Source organism: Arachis hypogaea, chromosome 17 (genome assembly GCF_003086295.3).
Source record: "Arachis hypogaea cultivar Tifrunner chromosome 17, arahy.Tifrunner.gnm2.J5K5, whole genome shotgun sequence".
Classification (NCBI taxonomy): domain Eukaryota; kingdom Viridiplantae; phylum Streptophyta; class Magnoliopsida; order Fabales; family Fabaceae; genus Arachis; species Arachis hypogaea.
The window spans coordinates 102,707,176-102,723,528 of NC_092052.1; the positions used below are offsets into that span (position 1 = coordinate 102,707,176).

Sequence of the window (16,353 nt, forward strand, 5' to 3'; positions counted from 1 at the left end):
ATCGAATGGGAATAAGAGAGGATTTAAACATAGCAAATTTAAGAGCACGAAGCATGTTTTCAATCATAGCACAAAATCAGGAAGGAAAATGTAAAACATATGATTAGTATGAATAAGTGCGCAAAGACTTGATAAAAACCACTCAATTGAGCACAAGATAAACCATAAAATAGTGGTTTATCAATTTCCTTAGCTCCCACAAATTTTGGAGCTAGTGTCACCCATGTTACATTAGCATCCGTTGGTAGCTTCGTACTTTGAAAGAAATTCAATACAGCTGTAGTAAACTCATGGCCAATCTCACCCCAATATTTATTTATGAAATTCATATTGTACCCGTCACTACCTGGCGCTTTACTGGACTCGCAATCCCAAACTGCCTCTCGTATTTCCTCAGGCGATGGCATCGTCTCTAGCACTGTTGCTTCCACGTCCTCAATTTGCTTAACCAACCCATCACGAATCCCAATCGTAGGAGCCAATTTCTGTCGATACAAATCTTTATAAAATCCCGTAATTGCACCCTTTATTCTATACTGGTTCCTCACTAATCTGCCATTGATTACCAGAGAATCAATCCTGTTGTTCCTCCTTCTAGACGACGCTAGGTTATGGAAGTATCTATGTTTTTGTCCATATCTCTAACATGTTGGGATCGAGACATCTGCTTCCAATGAATCTCCTTTCTGGCATACCACGTCGCACAACAAGTCACAAGAGCCTTCCGTCTAGCCTCTATTGTTCCGTCATACCTACCAGCACTAACCATATCATCAATCTTCTTAATCTCTTCCTCAATGAGTTGTTTAATCGACCCAAGTTGGTTACTGTTTTATTTTAATAAAGTGAATATGAATTATAGATTATCACCACACCTCGCCACTTTTTGGTTTATGAATTTTTCATCTTTTAATTGATTCAAGAAAAAGTCTTTTAAATAGTCGGGCTTCTGCTTTTCACCACCAAGACACACCTTTTACTCAAACTGAAGGCAAAACCAAATAAGGTTTTTCCTTCGAAAATTATGAGCATATAAAAGTCCATACCATAATGGGCCAAGATGTACGAGTACTTGAAAAGGAAATTTTCGATGGCCCAAAAAAATGGAATTTTCGCATATACCAGCACATTATAATCGAGTTTAATTATTTCTTTAGTTTTTATAGTTTTATTACAATTGTAATTAAGTTTTTATAATTTTTTTTTCAATTGAGTTTTTATATTATATCAAATTTTGTAATATTCTGTTAAAAACATAATATTTTATTAATTTCAACGTTTTTGTCGCAACAGAGACTTAATTATAAAATCTGATATGACATAGAAACTCAATTGAAAAGATAAAAAAATATAAGGACTTGATAGAATTTTTGATAGAACTATAACGAGTTAGGGACTAACACAATAATTAAATCTTATAATTGAAGTAATGTTCATTTTGGTTCTTGAAATTTTCGGCCATCATCAAAATAGTTATTGACTTTTGGAAATGATGAATTTGGTCCTTGAATTTACAAATCCTAAATCCATATTCGACTCTAATTCAATAGTACTAACTTAGAGTATTATAGTGCCAGCGTGACATCCCCATCGATAAAGTAACATGCCAATCCAATGAATTCCTTTTAATGTTTTTGTTTTGATATTTTTGGAGTCAATTTGAATATTCTCTTGGAATATAAATACAAAAATAGAGAGAAAGAGTTAAAAATATTGAGGCAAAGACATAAATTATTTTGTATCCATTTAGTTGTAATATTAGATACACTATAAAAAATTGCAAAATATCTACTTTTATCTTCTTTTTCATCACTATCTCTTTCCATCACAATTCTTTAATTTTCACTAAAAAAAATCATAAATTCTAAATAAAAATAGTAGAATCAATAATTTCAGTCTTGCCTAATACTATACCGATGAACTGAATAACCAAAAACCAATGAACCGATAAAAAAAACAATCAAACTCGATAAAAATTGGTCCGACTGAACTGTTTAGAATTTAAAATTTTCTCAGAATACTTAAGGTGGGGTTTAAATCCCTCTCCTCAATGAAAAAGATGTCATTCATAGCCACCAGGCTAGGCTGTCATGCTTCTTATTAATATATTTACAAATTATAAAATAGATAGATATCTTTTATCAAATAGTTTACTTCTATTTAATTATTTTAATTTTAGTTATAAATTCCCTCATTCATAAATTAATTATATTTTTATTTAACAATAATTATTAACTCACTTGTTTTTTCTTTTTATAATTATATAATATCTATTAATATTATTTTTTAATAAATATTTGTAGTATATAATAATATAATAGATATAAATTAATTAATAAATTATTGAAATTTAAAAATAATAGTTATTTTAATATAAAAATAAAATAAAATATTTATGATAGAATAAAATTAACAAAATACTTATTGTTCTTATTCTATATTGTTTTAGAATAACTAGATATTCTTGAAATATTAGTGAGGAAAAACTACCAAAAGTACCCATGAAGTTTACGAACGCGGACAAAAGTACCCATAAACTAAGAAAATTAACGCTGTACCCATGAAAGATGGGTTCCGTATGACAAAAGTATCCAAATCCTAATATTTTGTTGATTTTTTAATAAAATTCCTAAACTACCCCACCCTAACCCTATTCTACCGTCACTCTTTCTCTTCTCTTCTTCCTCTTTCCTCACTTTATCCCTCAAAAATCCTCACAAAGTCACAGAAACTCTCCTCCTACCTCCTCATTGCTGTCCACCACCCACCTACTCCATTACCGCCAATCTCTTCCCCTCTCACTGCTTCTCCCTCTCACTATTAAGGTGACTACAACACCTTCATCGCACACTTGTGACCCAACCTGAGGAGAATGCTGCCGTGGCGCGCCTGTTGCAGCCGAGGAGAATGTCGTCGTGGCGCGTCTGACCCAACCGAGGAGAACACCATTGTCACACACCTGTGGATGGAAGTTCTGCCATTGACGATGTTACAGTCGGCCGGCGAAGAAAAAGAGATTTCTTTTTTAAAACATTTTTATTTTATTTTTCTTCTTTTCAGAAATTGATTTAGTTACTACTAAAATGATACTGTTCTTTTTTTTTTTAAATTTGCTTCTATTTTTTATGAAGGCTAAGATTGATTTACAGAAGATCCAGTTGATGACTACTTCTACTTCTGATTTTTGCTGAAATAAATTTCAAATTGGATGAATGGATTTGTTGATTTTTTATGGTTGATGACTTTTTCTATTTCTAATTTTGCTAAAGTGAATTGAAATTGGATGAATGGATTTGAAAATTTATATTTTGAGTATTTTTTGGTATTTGATTAATTTGGTTTGGGTATGGATTATAAACTTATGAGTGAATCGGTTGAGGTCCGATCCTCTACCACCACCACCACTACCATTGATTTCGGTCTGGTTTGTTGTAGGAATAGTTTTGCACTCCATGGCAAAAGTTGGTGCAAATTGAGTTATGAAAGGTTGAAAAAGTGAGTTGAGGTTGAGTGTAGGGTAGTTTAGGAATTTTATTAAAAAAGCAACAAAAAATTAAGATTTGGATATTTTTGTCATACGGAATCCATCTTTCATGGGTACAGCGTTAATTTTCTTAGTTTATGGGTACTTTTGTCAGCGTTCGTAAACTTCATAGGTACTTTTGGTAGCTTTTCCTATTAGTGAAAATATGTATTTTAAATTTTAATTTTAAATTTTTGACTTTTTTTTTTTATTTAAATAGGATTGGATCAACCATTCAACTAGTGATTCACCGGTTGAACTTGAACCAATGATCTAGTAATCTGATCCGTTTGATTCAATTCTAACAACTATGCTCCGTTTAGTATTTACAATTGAAAGACCAAAATGCCCCCAACAATTTCAGAAAAGCTTGTTACGATATTGAGCCATTTTCGAAAAAAAAATTGTTTTCTCACACCCATATTAAAATTCATATGAAGACATCCTCGTTAAAATATCTATCTAAAATTAATGTTCGAATTATATAATTTAATATTATTTTAAATATTTTATTAGTATGTCATATAATGCTCATAAAGATTTATTTGTCACATCCAAATAATCCCACTTAGCATTAGAATAAATTTGAATTTGTGATTAGAAACAACGTGACAAAGCATTTGAAAAGAAAGATACTTTGCCAGAAGGCAGCATATGCATGCCCACGGAAGAAGAAACAACGATGTTGCCTTGGGTGCAAGGCCGCAACTTAAGCTTACCCACTCATCACTCCTCGAATCACTTTTGAACTGTGTTGAATACAAATTTCTTGTGTCTTCTCTCATCCCTCTACTTACGTGTGTGTTCTGTTTGACATTTTCATTTCACCCCTCTCACAGAAAATAAAACAATGACAACACTCACCTAATGCTATAGTAGTCATGTATCACCTTTCAATGCCTAGCTAGCTTTCTAATTATAAGATGTCCGCCAACCTATTAATCATTCTTCCATAATCTTCATTCATTTTTCCTTTATTTCATCCTCCTTCTCCGCCTTCACCACCTTCCATTCATTAATCCAATAACAACCGCCCGCTCGCGCGTGTGTCTCTTCTCCATTCAAACCATGCGGAGAAGATCAACACGCGCCACCGGCACATTTCTTCTCTGCCTCCTCTTCATTCTCCTCTTCTCCATATTCTCCCTTCACCTTTCCCGCAATGCCATCTCTTCCTCCTCCCTCCATCTCAATCTCAACCTCGACAACCGCCACCACCTCCTCCACCACTCCAACAAGCGCGCCCTCCTTAACAACTTCGACAACGATGGCCTCCTCCCTCATCCAATAGCACATCGTGTCTCCTCCGTCAACGTCTCCTCCCTCTCCTTCTCCGTCTCCGTCTCCGACTCCGTTCTCCTCCCCGATTGGGAGATCCTTCTCATCGTCTCCCCAAACACGCCCTTACCTCCTCTTCCTCTTGATCGCGATGACAACTACCATTGCCTTTTCCGCAACAACCAAAGGTCTCCGGCCAAGTTCTTCGCCGTTTTGCCCTTCACCAACCGCACCACCTTCAGGTGCGTCATGCCGGAATCAGTTCGTCGCCGTCGTATATTCTCTCAGCCGAACTTGGTGGCGTCATCCTCATACAACGAATCACCGGACTTGTCGTCTTCGCCGGCGCCGGAACTCCTGAGATGGAACTTCTTCGTTTACGAGTCATTCTCCACTGACGACGACGTCGTTTTGTTCGCAAAAGGCGTCAACAGTCGCCAGGGCAACGACCGTTCCCCAAACGAGCTACGTTGCGTCTTCAGTTTCGGAGACGGAATTCGTAACACCGTCAAAACGACCGTCACTAGCTCCGTCCAGGAGGTGTTCCGTTGCCCGCACCCGGATCCATTGGAATTGGGCCTTGGACAAGGACCCGAGAGAATCACCGTTTCACTCGAGATCATTGCCGGAAACCTCCTTGTCCCTTCTGTGGCTTATTACACTCGTAGGCCCAATAAGAAGCCCAATTCGCTTCACGCCCGGCCCAAATATCAGATATGCGCATGCACCATGGTTTACAACGTAGCGAAATTCTTACGAGAGTGGGTGATGTACCATTCCAAGGTTGGCATTGACAATTTTTTATTGTACGACAACGGAAGCGATGATGACTTGAAAAAGGTGATCAACGAGCTTCGTGGAGAGGGTTACAACATCTCAGTGTTGCTTTGGATCTGGCCCAAGACTCAAGAAGCTGGGTTTTCTCACAGTGTTCTATACTCCAAGTCCCAGGGAATGTGCAAATGGATCATGTACGTGGACGTTGACGAATTTGTTTTCTCTCCTTCTTGGGGTAATGTTGGAAAGGGCCATGAAAAGTTTCCTTCGTTGAAATCGATGGTGCCACGAGAAAAACATGTAGGGCAGGTTTCGGTGAATTGTTTGGAGTTTGGGCCATCGAGTCAGAAGGTACACCCCTTGGAAGGTGTGACGCAAGGGTACACGTGTCGTCGAAAGGTGGAGCAGAGGCACAAGTCTATGGTGTTGGTGGATGCAGTGAATCCCAGCTTGTGGAACGTGATTCATCACTTTATGGTGAACGACAAGGCTGGGTTCGTGTCGATTCAATTAGGGTTGGACAAATGGGTGGTGAACCACTACAAGTACCAAGCGTGGGATGAGTTTAAGAACAAGTTTCGGAGAAGGGTCTCTGCTTATGTTGTAGATTGGAGGCAAAATGTGAATCTAAATTCTAAGGATAGGACTCCTGGGCTGGGCCATGAGGCCATTGAGCCTGAGGACTGGGCCACCAAGTTCTGTGAGGTTAGGGATGAGAGGCTTAAATCATTTACCCAAAAGTGGTTCGGCTCCTTTAGTCCCAACCATACCCACGCATAGCTGACCAGACCAGTTCTTGATTCTTTTATTCTTTTTCCAACATTTGTTAGGAAAATTACGAAAGAATGTGGGTTGGAATTGGTTCATTGTGGTGGTGACGTGGTGTTTTGTTGTAGATTTACTTTTTGTTTTTGACGAGCTAAGTAGAGCTGATGTTCCATCTATTCTTGTGGGTTGAATGAGATTTTTTTTTATTTCCATCCTATGAAACACATACACTTGATGAATTAGTGTGGTTAAGATAAATTTTAGATACAATATCCATTAACTTTCGTCTGAGACAAATTTATTGTGTTCAACTGTATTTTAATAAAAAATAATTTTTTTTAAATACACGTAAATACTATTTTCTTTTAAATACGTTCGTACTTAGTCAGCAAAAAAAAAATATACGTTCATACTTATTCTTATTGTGTTCTTGACTTCTCCTACTTATATTTGTCACACCTTTTAATTTTCACACTCTTAAAGCCCCAAGAAGCAGAGTTTACAGGACCTTTGCCAAAGTAACTCATACAGAGCATCTCTCTCTTTCTTTCTTTTCGAATATCTTATTTAATGATATAAGTTTTGAGGAAGTTTTTAGCGTGGAGAAAATGTTTTAACTTTTAAGGTTCTTAATGAATTAGGATAAATTCAGAATATATGAAAAATATGAGATCATTTTAAAATATGATTAAAAAAATAATTAACTTCTACATGATTACTACACTCATATGATCATCACGTGTATTTAAAAAGATTTTAAAATTCATATTTTTGAACTTTATACCACCCTCCATACGTGTTAACATCATTAATAAGAGAAACATCATTAATAAGAGAAACACTGCAAATTTAAATCACTTGTTCATTTTTAAAAACAGTTTCATTAAAAGATTTAAAACATTTTTGTTAAAAATGTGTTGGTCATAAAAAATAACAACAACAATAATAATAATAAATTTATTATAATTATAACAATTTTTTTATCTCTTTAAAATTAATGTTAAAAAAATTTTCTGTTCTCTTCAAATGAATTTTATATAAATTTTAGTCTTTTTATAATAAAATTTAAATATTAATTTTTAAGACAATCAAATATCTTTAAATCAAAAAGGATATTTTAGTATTTTTTAAAGTTAATACTAAAAATTTATTTTTATTTGAATTTTAAAAACAGTACATTGGTAATTTAAAATGAGTATATATTTTAGTCTTGTTAAAACCAAATTTAGATTTTTCATTTCTAATACGATTAAACAATATGAATTTAATCTATGATGGTATTTTAATTTTTTTAGATTAACCTTAAAATATTATTTTGTCATTTTAAAAATTAATTATATGATATTTTAACTGTTTCGAATTTAAATTTACAATTTTTAATACAATTTTTATTCTAAAATGGTATTTTAGTTTTTTAAGGTTAATGGTTAAAAAAGTTGTTTTGGTATTTTAAAATTAACTATAAAATGTTTTAACCTTTTTAAAATTAAATTAAAATTTATAATTGCTAATAAATCAAATAATATTAATTATTCATATAAAATGTGTTATAGTAATTTTAAAATTATTACATAAAGAATATTTTGGTATTTTAAATTTAATGGTAATTAACAAATATTTTAGTTTTTTTAATATGAATTCTATAGATATTTTAATATTTTAAAATAGAAATTAAATTTTAAGTTGTAATACAATTAAAAAACTTTAAAAATAAAGAGGTTTTTTTATCTTTTAATACTGATACCAAAATATGATTTCTTCATAATATTAAAAAAATTGTTTAATATTTTCAAAAAATTAATCAAAAGGATATAATTAGTCTTCAACTGATACTTCATCAATTTTTTACTTAATCTGACAGGCCCTTTTGTAATTAGTACAACTTTAAAGTAGAATTTTGCAAATTTACACACTTTTTATAGGACACTAATATAGGCCACTACATTAAAATGTCCTTCCCTAATCCTTTTAAGAACCAGCTTCAAGTTTCCATATTAGTTTTGATGGGTAAACAAACATCTTAAGTTAATTGGTAGTTATTATACTTGTGAAAATGTTTCTATATAGAATTCTATTATCACTAACTACAATGCTAATGAATACTGTTTGAGTGAATTATTTATACACCTCCACAGAGATTATTTTAAACGCAAAGCAAATCAAATCAATAAATTTTATCTTTTAACAATTTTAAGAGATAACCTCAAGTGACCACACTCAAAATGTGACAAATATTACACGGCTTTTTATCCTCTGCATCTCTTTAAGTCCTCTCCTTTTTATCGTGCTAAATAGGCATTCGATGTTGCATGTTCGTTTTCGTTACCAGAATGAAGCTAGGCTCCCTCTTTTGCTTAGTGAGAGTGAGAACATATATTTTGCTTCTGCGTTTTCAATCAGGAACCTTATGACATGCCTTCAAATAATTTCGCATCATGACCAAAAAAAAAAAAATTCGCAAAGAAAAAACACATAGCACATGTAAGTGACAACATGATAAGGATACACACCTAAAGTCATATTATACGGTCTCTTATGATAAGCTAGACAAGGATTTATGCCTTCTTGATTGTGACATTAAAAGTTTACTAGATTTATATGTTATAGCTAGAGTCGTGTAAAACATGAAAAAGGTTCAAACAAATTTCAACAGAAAAGAAACCATCATCCACTAAAAAACGGAAAGGAAAAAATTATCCTAATAAGTCATTGTCTCAATCACTCAGCCTCTTACAAATTACAATTACCATTTTGATTATAATGAATTTGCGTTAGAAACAAAATAATCAGAGTCAAGTGTGCAGATTGTCGAAAAAAGAAAAAAGAACTGTACAAATGTGTAGGGGACTAATATTGAAATACAAGAGCAAGTTTTTGAGTCACTGGCTGTAGCAAGTCTCCATTATTTCCTTTAGCTACATTGAATATGAAAGGACGGCAGTAACTCGGTTGAAGAATTAATCATTAATCATTTAACATCACCCAAGTCTAAGAGACTAAGACCTAGGCCGGTGTTAATCGCACTATAACTCTAAGCTTGTTTGCATAGAAAGCTGAAATATCAAGTCAAAAAACTAAAATGATTAAGGGTGAAAAAAAAAATGGAGCCATCATATGGGAGAAAATAGTATATAATCAGAGCTGCAATGCCAAATTTGGATGCAGCTGAGAACCGGTCTCCATATTGGAACTAGATGAATTTGATGTTCCGAGGGAAATAGAATTGTGTCGAATGGGAACTTCCATGCCCGGCCATGAAACTTTTCCAGCATATCCTTGCGACGAACTTTGTGGCTCGAATCCAGATTCCCGAGCCATCAAATTACTGGAATCTAATTGACTAAACTTGTTTAAAACCTGAGCCTTAAGAGGCTGATTAATAATGGTCGGTGCCGTGTGGCTAGGAAGGCTGTTTATGTGATCCGTGTCTAACATCTGGGGAACATTTCCAACACTGGAGGACGAACCAGTTAAGTCAGCAAGTCTTACCATCTTCATTTGAGATGATACATTTGAACCTAACCGGCCAGCTGAACCAAAATCATCAGAGTGCGCCATCAGTTCCTGCTGAATCCTCATAGGAACCATGGATTCCATACCACCACTAGCCCTGCTGAGTGGATTCAACTCACTTTGGTAATTCAATTCTCTGTTAATTACCATTTCACCACCTTGTAAGCATGATCTATTTGAAACAAGGAATGATCCAGATGAAGAAGAAAAATTACTTCTATGATCCTCTGGTAAACAAGGGTCTGAAGTTCTCTCTTCATCACAAACTGGGAGATTTTGCCTCTCTGACACTTCATCTTCACTTACCCATCCAGGACCAAACTCATGTCCTTTTGGCAAAACACTGCTGATTTTCTGGGAAGCAATCTTCCAAACAACAGGACCAAGATCTGCAGCAAAATGGGCTAGGCTCCTTGCATAGCTATGCTTTGCATGTAAACCAACCTGATGTTGAAAAAAAAACTAAGTAAGAAGCAAAAGATGACTTTATACTTGATATATGCTTCCAATTTTGTTTTATCTAGTTCAGGAAAACAAGAAAAAGAGAAAAAGCAATAAGAAAAGTTCATACTGCAAGTAGTTGCTTGAATTCATCTTCAACTGTAGTCAATACTGGTGGTTCATTGCGTGAAGGCACTGGACAATTGTAAGTATCACGCCTGGTCTCATCAACCGCAAACTGCTTCTTTCCGTACCTTAACACAGCTTTTAGAACAGAAGCTGCAAGAAAAATATAATAGTGGGAATTTGTTTAACCAGGGTCAAAAAGTTGGAACTGAAAAAGCACCAGGAAGATGTTGATCCACATGCTAACCTGGAAATTCATTCTCCCATTCAGATGTCCAGCTTGTACCTCCACTGTTAAAATTGTTGTGGGAGGCCCTAGTTGATGAATCCGCAGGCTGAAATTTACTAAGCACTTTTCTTAGATTATAACCATTGGAGCCACTGGCAATATCCCCAACAGAAGCAAGGGTTGCATCGGATGAAGATTCAGGAGCAATGCGCTCTGCGGGAGACATGGCCAGTGACTTCCTATTGTGCTTGCCTGGTGGCCTTCCTCTCTGCACAATTTTGGGTTGTGGTTCACTATCATCACTATCTTGTCTGAGATTCTCAAAGTCCTTCCTTGCAATTTCTTGCATGGCGCGAGCCTAAGAAAAAGCTTCGGTCTTCAGAATATAACAAACAATTAATAAAAAATCAAAATTAATATAGTTTCAAGACTTCACCAAACCTGTCGATAGTAAATAGTATCTGGTGAATTATATTGCATTGCATTTGAGCATATCAGAAGCACATCACTCTGCAAGAATGAAGCAGTGTCACAAAATTTTATCAGACTATTAAGAAATACTAACTCAAAGATCAATTGTAGTACGAAAAATCCAAACCATCCGAATGGCCTAAGCTACCAGAAAGGTATATAAGTATTAAAAAAATGCAAAATCTGCTATGATGAGCAAGGTAATTTACCAAAATTTAGCAATCAGTGTGTCTAAATAGGTAAGAAGGCAAATGACAGTCAAGGCTTGGGTTTATAATGATGTCAAGCCAAACAATAGAAAAAGAATTACAGATCAATAATGATAACACATCAGGACTTAGTTCAGCACTATTTGACAATAAACCTTTAATACAAAAGGCTGAAGTTTCTAGATAAATGATGGGAGTAGTATTCAAAACTAGTAAAAAAAAATCATGAAATCCAAGTGGAAATATTATCCAACACCAAAAATAACAGTTCTTTTGGTTTGCCAATTTTTTTCAGTCTTTGGACTAAAACAACTTCCAATTTCCTACATAACAACCAGCACCCAAAACGAAAACAACAACAGCTGGCTGAGTGAATGGATTGGAATTCATAAAAGGATGAGAAGAAAAGAGAAAGTAGTGCTGGACAAAGCCTTGGAGGTCACTGAAAAACTGATACAAATTTGGTGAAAAGAGGGAGGAGGAAACAGAGACGGGGAGGGTTCATCCATCATGAAGTGGACCACACAACCTCCTTAAACGAGCTAAAATTCACGGGACTTTGATCTCAGAAGCAAGTCCCATATATTTTCTACAAAAGCGGGTAAAAACTACAGCACCAACCTCAAATTGATCCAAGTTGGTGTAAAGTCCACCATCCAACTTCTTCCTCACAGTTCCAAAATCCATAGGGTGTCTAATGATATCATGATAATCAGGAAGCTGCATCAACAGTGTTTCTTAATGTCAACTCAAGTTACGGGAATTCAGATTTCCAGAACCGAAATATCATATATATGCAAGCATCAGAAAAACAAGCACCTCTTCTGGATCCACAGGCTCAGAGAATACCCCATGAGTGTCCTTTCTGCAAAATGGATGAACAGTAGAAAACACAATCTGTCAAATTCTCAAGTAAAAGAACAAAACCCGGGATGAAAAAAGGAGGGGAAAAAAAGAAAAGGGAGAAAGAAACAATAGTCATACTTTTGAAGCCTATCAAGGATAAACAGCAAGAGCTTTTTGTCTGGCAAAGGTGTAGTGGGACCGGATTCACCCTGCGAACCTGTCAAACACATAATATATTTATAAAAAATCGCCATTAATATTCCCCCACTACGCACCTTGCACCAAGGGAATGAGATTTTTCGAGAGCAAAAAAAATCATTTCCTTATAGCTTCATACCATGTTTACTGTCAGTCGCTTTCGGAAGCTTTCCATCCTGCAAAAATCATCCCATCATCAAATCCCAAAAAGCCATGTGCTACTCATTTTATACTAACCCCCTTTTTTTAACACACTCTAGTTTATCCTTAACAGGATCGAAAACTAAGAAAGCACATCAAATTTAAGGAAAGTGTCACAAACCCACATGCAGTAACCAAGGTAGTGAGTGGTTGGTTGGGTGGAAGCAAGAAAAATACAAAAACGAGAAGAAAAAAAAAAAGTTGAACAGATCAGAGACAGGATTTAAAAAATTGAAAAAACAAAAAAAGAAACAGAGAATACTGAGAGATAAGACAAATTGAAGCTTTTAGGCATATCCGTGCACTTTGTGCGGATAAATAATGAAGGGATTTAAATTAAGAGGGAAAAAGAAAGAAGAAGCGGCAGCACCAGTGCGACTACCCCACCCCCCTCCCCCCGCCCAAAAAAAATTAGGAATAAAATTAATATCAAAACCTAAACGGTCAAACTCAAGCACACGCATCTACTGGTTCACAATTCAACGAGTTCAACTCATAAAAAAATTAAAAAATAAAAAAGGAAATAATACGCGCGAAATCCCAAAAGGGAATAAATTTCGGTTTTTTTTTTTTTTTTGCCCCAATTGTAAGACCCCACAACAACAACAAACAAAATCTAATTGTATATATGAGAGGGGAAAATCAATAATTGAAGAGATGAATAATGTGAGGCACTCACGGCTTCGTCTGATCCGTGGAAGGAAGCGTCAATTCTGCGCCTCTTGCGCGTGGCGGCGTCATCGGGATCGACGCTGGGGAGAGAATTGGAAGGGGATAATGCGGCGGTGGCGTGGTGGCTGTGGTGTTGGAGGTGGGGATTGAGTCCGACGAGGAGTTTGTGCTTCTTCTGCTTGCGCTCGTCGTCGTCGTCGTCGACGATGGTGCCGTTTTTGGCGTTTCTCGAAACGGCGTGTCGTTGATTCTGTTGTTGCTGCTGTTGCTGTTGCTGTTGTTGCTTCTTGAGGGATCGCTTTTGAAGATCCAAAAGGGATGGGCGTCCCTTCTTCTTCTTCTTCGTCATCGTTTCAGATACCTCGCCCATTGTTTCCTCCTCTTTTCTCGCTCCCTAAACAAACACCTACTAATTTCTCTTTATTTTCTTTTTTTACTCCCTCTCTCTCTCTCTCTCTCTCTCTTCCTTTAATATTTTAAAATAAAAATAAAATAGTGTATTAGTATGTATGTTGTATGTGTCTACTTCTATTCGGATACTATACGGGGATGTATGCGTGCCACTCACGTGACTACTCTTGCCTCTGTGTCATTGCCTCATTGCTCGGCCGCTTAACGCTTATGCTTAACAATTTTTTATTGTTTTATTATTCCTTCAAGTCAGTCCCTTTCTTTTTTATTTCCACTTCCAACACAAGGAAACCATGCTATTTCAGCTCCATCTATCTATCTATTTATTAATCTACTTTTTTTTTTTAATAATCCATCTATCAATCTAAATTATTTCCTCCTTCAATCATGAATGAAAACTTATCTTGATAGCAATCCTATTTTTAAAATTCAAAACAACTAATATTGCTGATTTAGAGGTGAAAGATAGAAAAAGATGTAATTTTATTTGTAAAACAAAAATAGTCAACAATAACAACCGGTTTTATTAGTGCGTTGTGCAACTGTGCAATCCATTTGATATAAATTTTGATCTTACCAAAATTCAAATTTGTGTTATATATAGAAGAAGAGATGAATGATAGTGAAAAACTGGAAATTAAACACTTGAAATTAAACTGTGCAATCTTCGGATATTTTTATCAATTCAACCAGTATATTATAACTATATATTATGTAGGCAAAATATTATAAAATGTGATAAATATATTTTAAAAATATTTTAAAATATAATAAAAACAATAAAAATATTTTTTTTATATGTGATAGATAATGTTTGTATTTAGCAAATTGTTTATTTAGTTAATTTAAAATTTTGTAAAAATATCTGAATAATTATTTAAAGATACATATAAAAATAAAAAAAATATCTCTAAAATTTTTTATTTTTTAAAAATTCTTGATCATTGGCAAAAGAAATTTACTTAGCATAAAATCTTTTGATAATTCACCTCTAAGGATTTTGGTAAAAAAAAATGACAACAGTAAAAATTTAACAAATAGTTCTAGTTTTACAAATATTTAAGAAATTTGAATTATGTTGATTTAAATGCACATAAAATTATTAGATTAATACGAAATATTATGATATAATTCGTAAGATTTTTTATTTAAATAAATAAAAAAAGTCAAAATTTACGTCAATCTCCTAAATAAATTTTTAACACACAAATACTTTTTTATATTTATATAAACGTCTTAAACTATTATTTTTTATGTTAATTCATTAATTATAGTAATTTAGTGCGATTTGTGTTTAGAATGTTTTTTAAAAGATAAACATAAATAGTTTTAAGATAGTGAATTTTTAATTATATATATAAGTCGTCCCAAGACAGAAGAATTTATATTTATTCATCTGTAATAAACCTCCCAACCTTAGACATATATGTATAAAAAGATAAGAGAAAATGACAAAGGAAATGGATTCTCTCCAGTTTTTTCAACACTTGAGGAAATACAGTGTGATCTTTTACCATTAACTTTATAAGTGAGGCCAAAATTAAATATGAGAGAGAGTGTAATGAAGGGTAAGAGATCACAATTGACATCATCCAGTTTTTTCTTTACTGGAGAGGATCCACTCCCAATGACAAATAGGTCCTTGACCTTTTGTCCTGCAAATATTTTTGTCCTTGACCATTGAAAAATACTTTTAAGTCCCTGACCTTTACAAAACTTAGACAGATCAATCCCTGACGGAGACATTTGGACGGATCAGTCCCTGACGGAGGCATTTAGACGGAGGGACTGATCCGTCCAAATTTTATGAAGATCAGGAACTTAAAAATATTTTTTAATAGTCAGGAACGAAAATGTCCACAAGACAAAAGGTCCTTTTCTCAAAAGATAATTACAAAGGGTGGAACTATTTATGTGGAACCTTCTTATAATTAACATTTCGGCCAAAAGTTACTATTGTCATTATTTATGTTCTCGGATGTATATTAATGTTTTATCGAATTTTTAGTATTTATTATTTATATAAATTTTTTAATTATTTTTATTTATATATATTTTTTATAAAAAAATTATTATTTTTTATTTAACTTTGTATAATTTTTACTGTATATTTTTAAATCAGTATGTACTTTGTTTATTATGATTTTTTTTATAATATAAATTACTTATTCTATTAAAAAGATCAAATTAAATAAAAAAAGAAGAGTACTAAAAAATTATAAAAAAATTACTAAATTTTAACACATAATTTAATTTTTTTTTTTTAAACTGAGAGCTAAAAGAATGCTAAAAAAATACAGTTTTGCCTAATATAAATTCATGTTTTTTTAGTAATATAAATTTAAGTAAAAATTACATAAATTAACGTAAATTTAAATTTTGACTTTTGAGTAATATAAATTTATGTCTTTTTTAATAATTTAAATTCATACGCTTTTTATTTAAATTTATATTACTCAACAAGGCATGAATTTATATTAGGCAAAGCGCAAAACTACATTTTTTAACATTCTTTTGGCTCTTAATTTAAAAAAAAAATTTAATTGTATATTAAAATTCAGTACTCTCTGCTTATAATTTTTGCGCAAAACTACATTTTTTAACATTCTTTTGGCTCTTAATTTAAAAAAAAATTAAATTGTATATTAAAATTTAATACTCTTTGGTTATAATTTCTTAGTATTTTTTTA

At 33.5% G+C, this 16,353-nt stretch overlaps 2 protein-coding genes across 2 annotated transcripts; one reads left to right on the forward strand and one right to left on the reverse strand.

Annotated features, from left to right (window-relative positions):
- The first annotated feature begins 4,313 nt into the window (after positions 1–4,313).
- Positions 4,314–6,558, forward strand: LOC112767133 (glycosyltransferase family 92 protein Os08g0121900-like). Its single transcript, XM_025813012.3, has one exon. It carries the CDS (start codon positions 4,592–4,594, stop codon positions 6,356–6,358), a length of 1,767 nt encoding a protein of 588 aa, XP_025668797.1. The 5' UTR covers positions 4,314–4,591; the 3' UTR covers positions 6,359–6,558.
- A 2,518-nt stretch (positions 6,559–9,076) lies between these two features.
- On the reverse strand, positions 9,077–13,835 carry LOC112764771 (uncharacterized). Its single transcript, XM_025810542.3, has 9 exons — positions 13,260–13,835; positions 12,519–12,555; positions 12,320–12,398; positions 12,155–12,200; positions 11,957–12,055; positions 11,097–11,165; positions 10,674–11,013; positions 10,431–10,579; positions 9,077–10,303 (listed from the first exon to the last, which is right to left on the reverse strand). Exons 1-9 carry the CDS (start codon positions 13,620–13,622, stop codon positions 9,482–9,484), a joined length of 2,004 nt encoding a protein of 667 aa, XP_025666327.1. The 5' UTR covers positions 13,623–13,835; the 3' UTR covers positions 9,077–9,481.
- Between the last annotated feature and the right edge of the window lie 2,518 nt (positions 13,836–16,353).

Bases quoted from the DNA above. Each gene is read 5' to 3' on its own strand.
- LOC112767133 (XM_025813012.3), top strand. From the start codon at position 4,592: ATGCGGAGAAGATCAACACGCGCCACCGGCACATTTCTTCTCTGCCTC.
- LOC112764771 (XM_025810542.3), bottom strand. From the start codon at position 13,622: ATGGGCGAGGTATCTGAAACGATGACGAAGAAGAAGAAGAAGGGACGC. The intron at 12,056-12,154 runs GTGCTTGTTTTT...CTGTTGATGCAG, and splicing joins AGCCTGTGGATCCAGAAGAG to CTTCCTGATTATCATGATAT. The intron at 11,166-11,956 runs GTTGGTGCTGTA...TCATTCTTGCAG, and splicing joins CCAACTTGGATCAATTTGAG to AGTGATGTGCTTCTGATATG.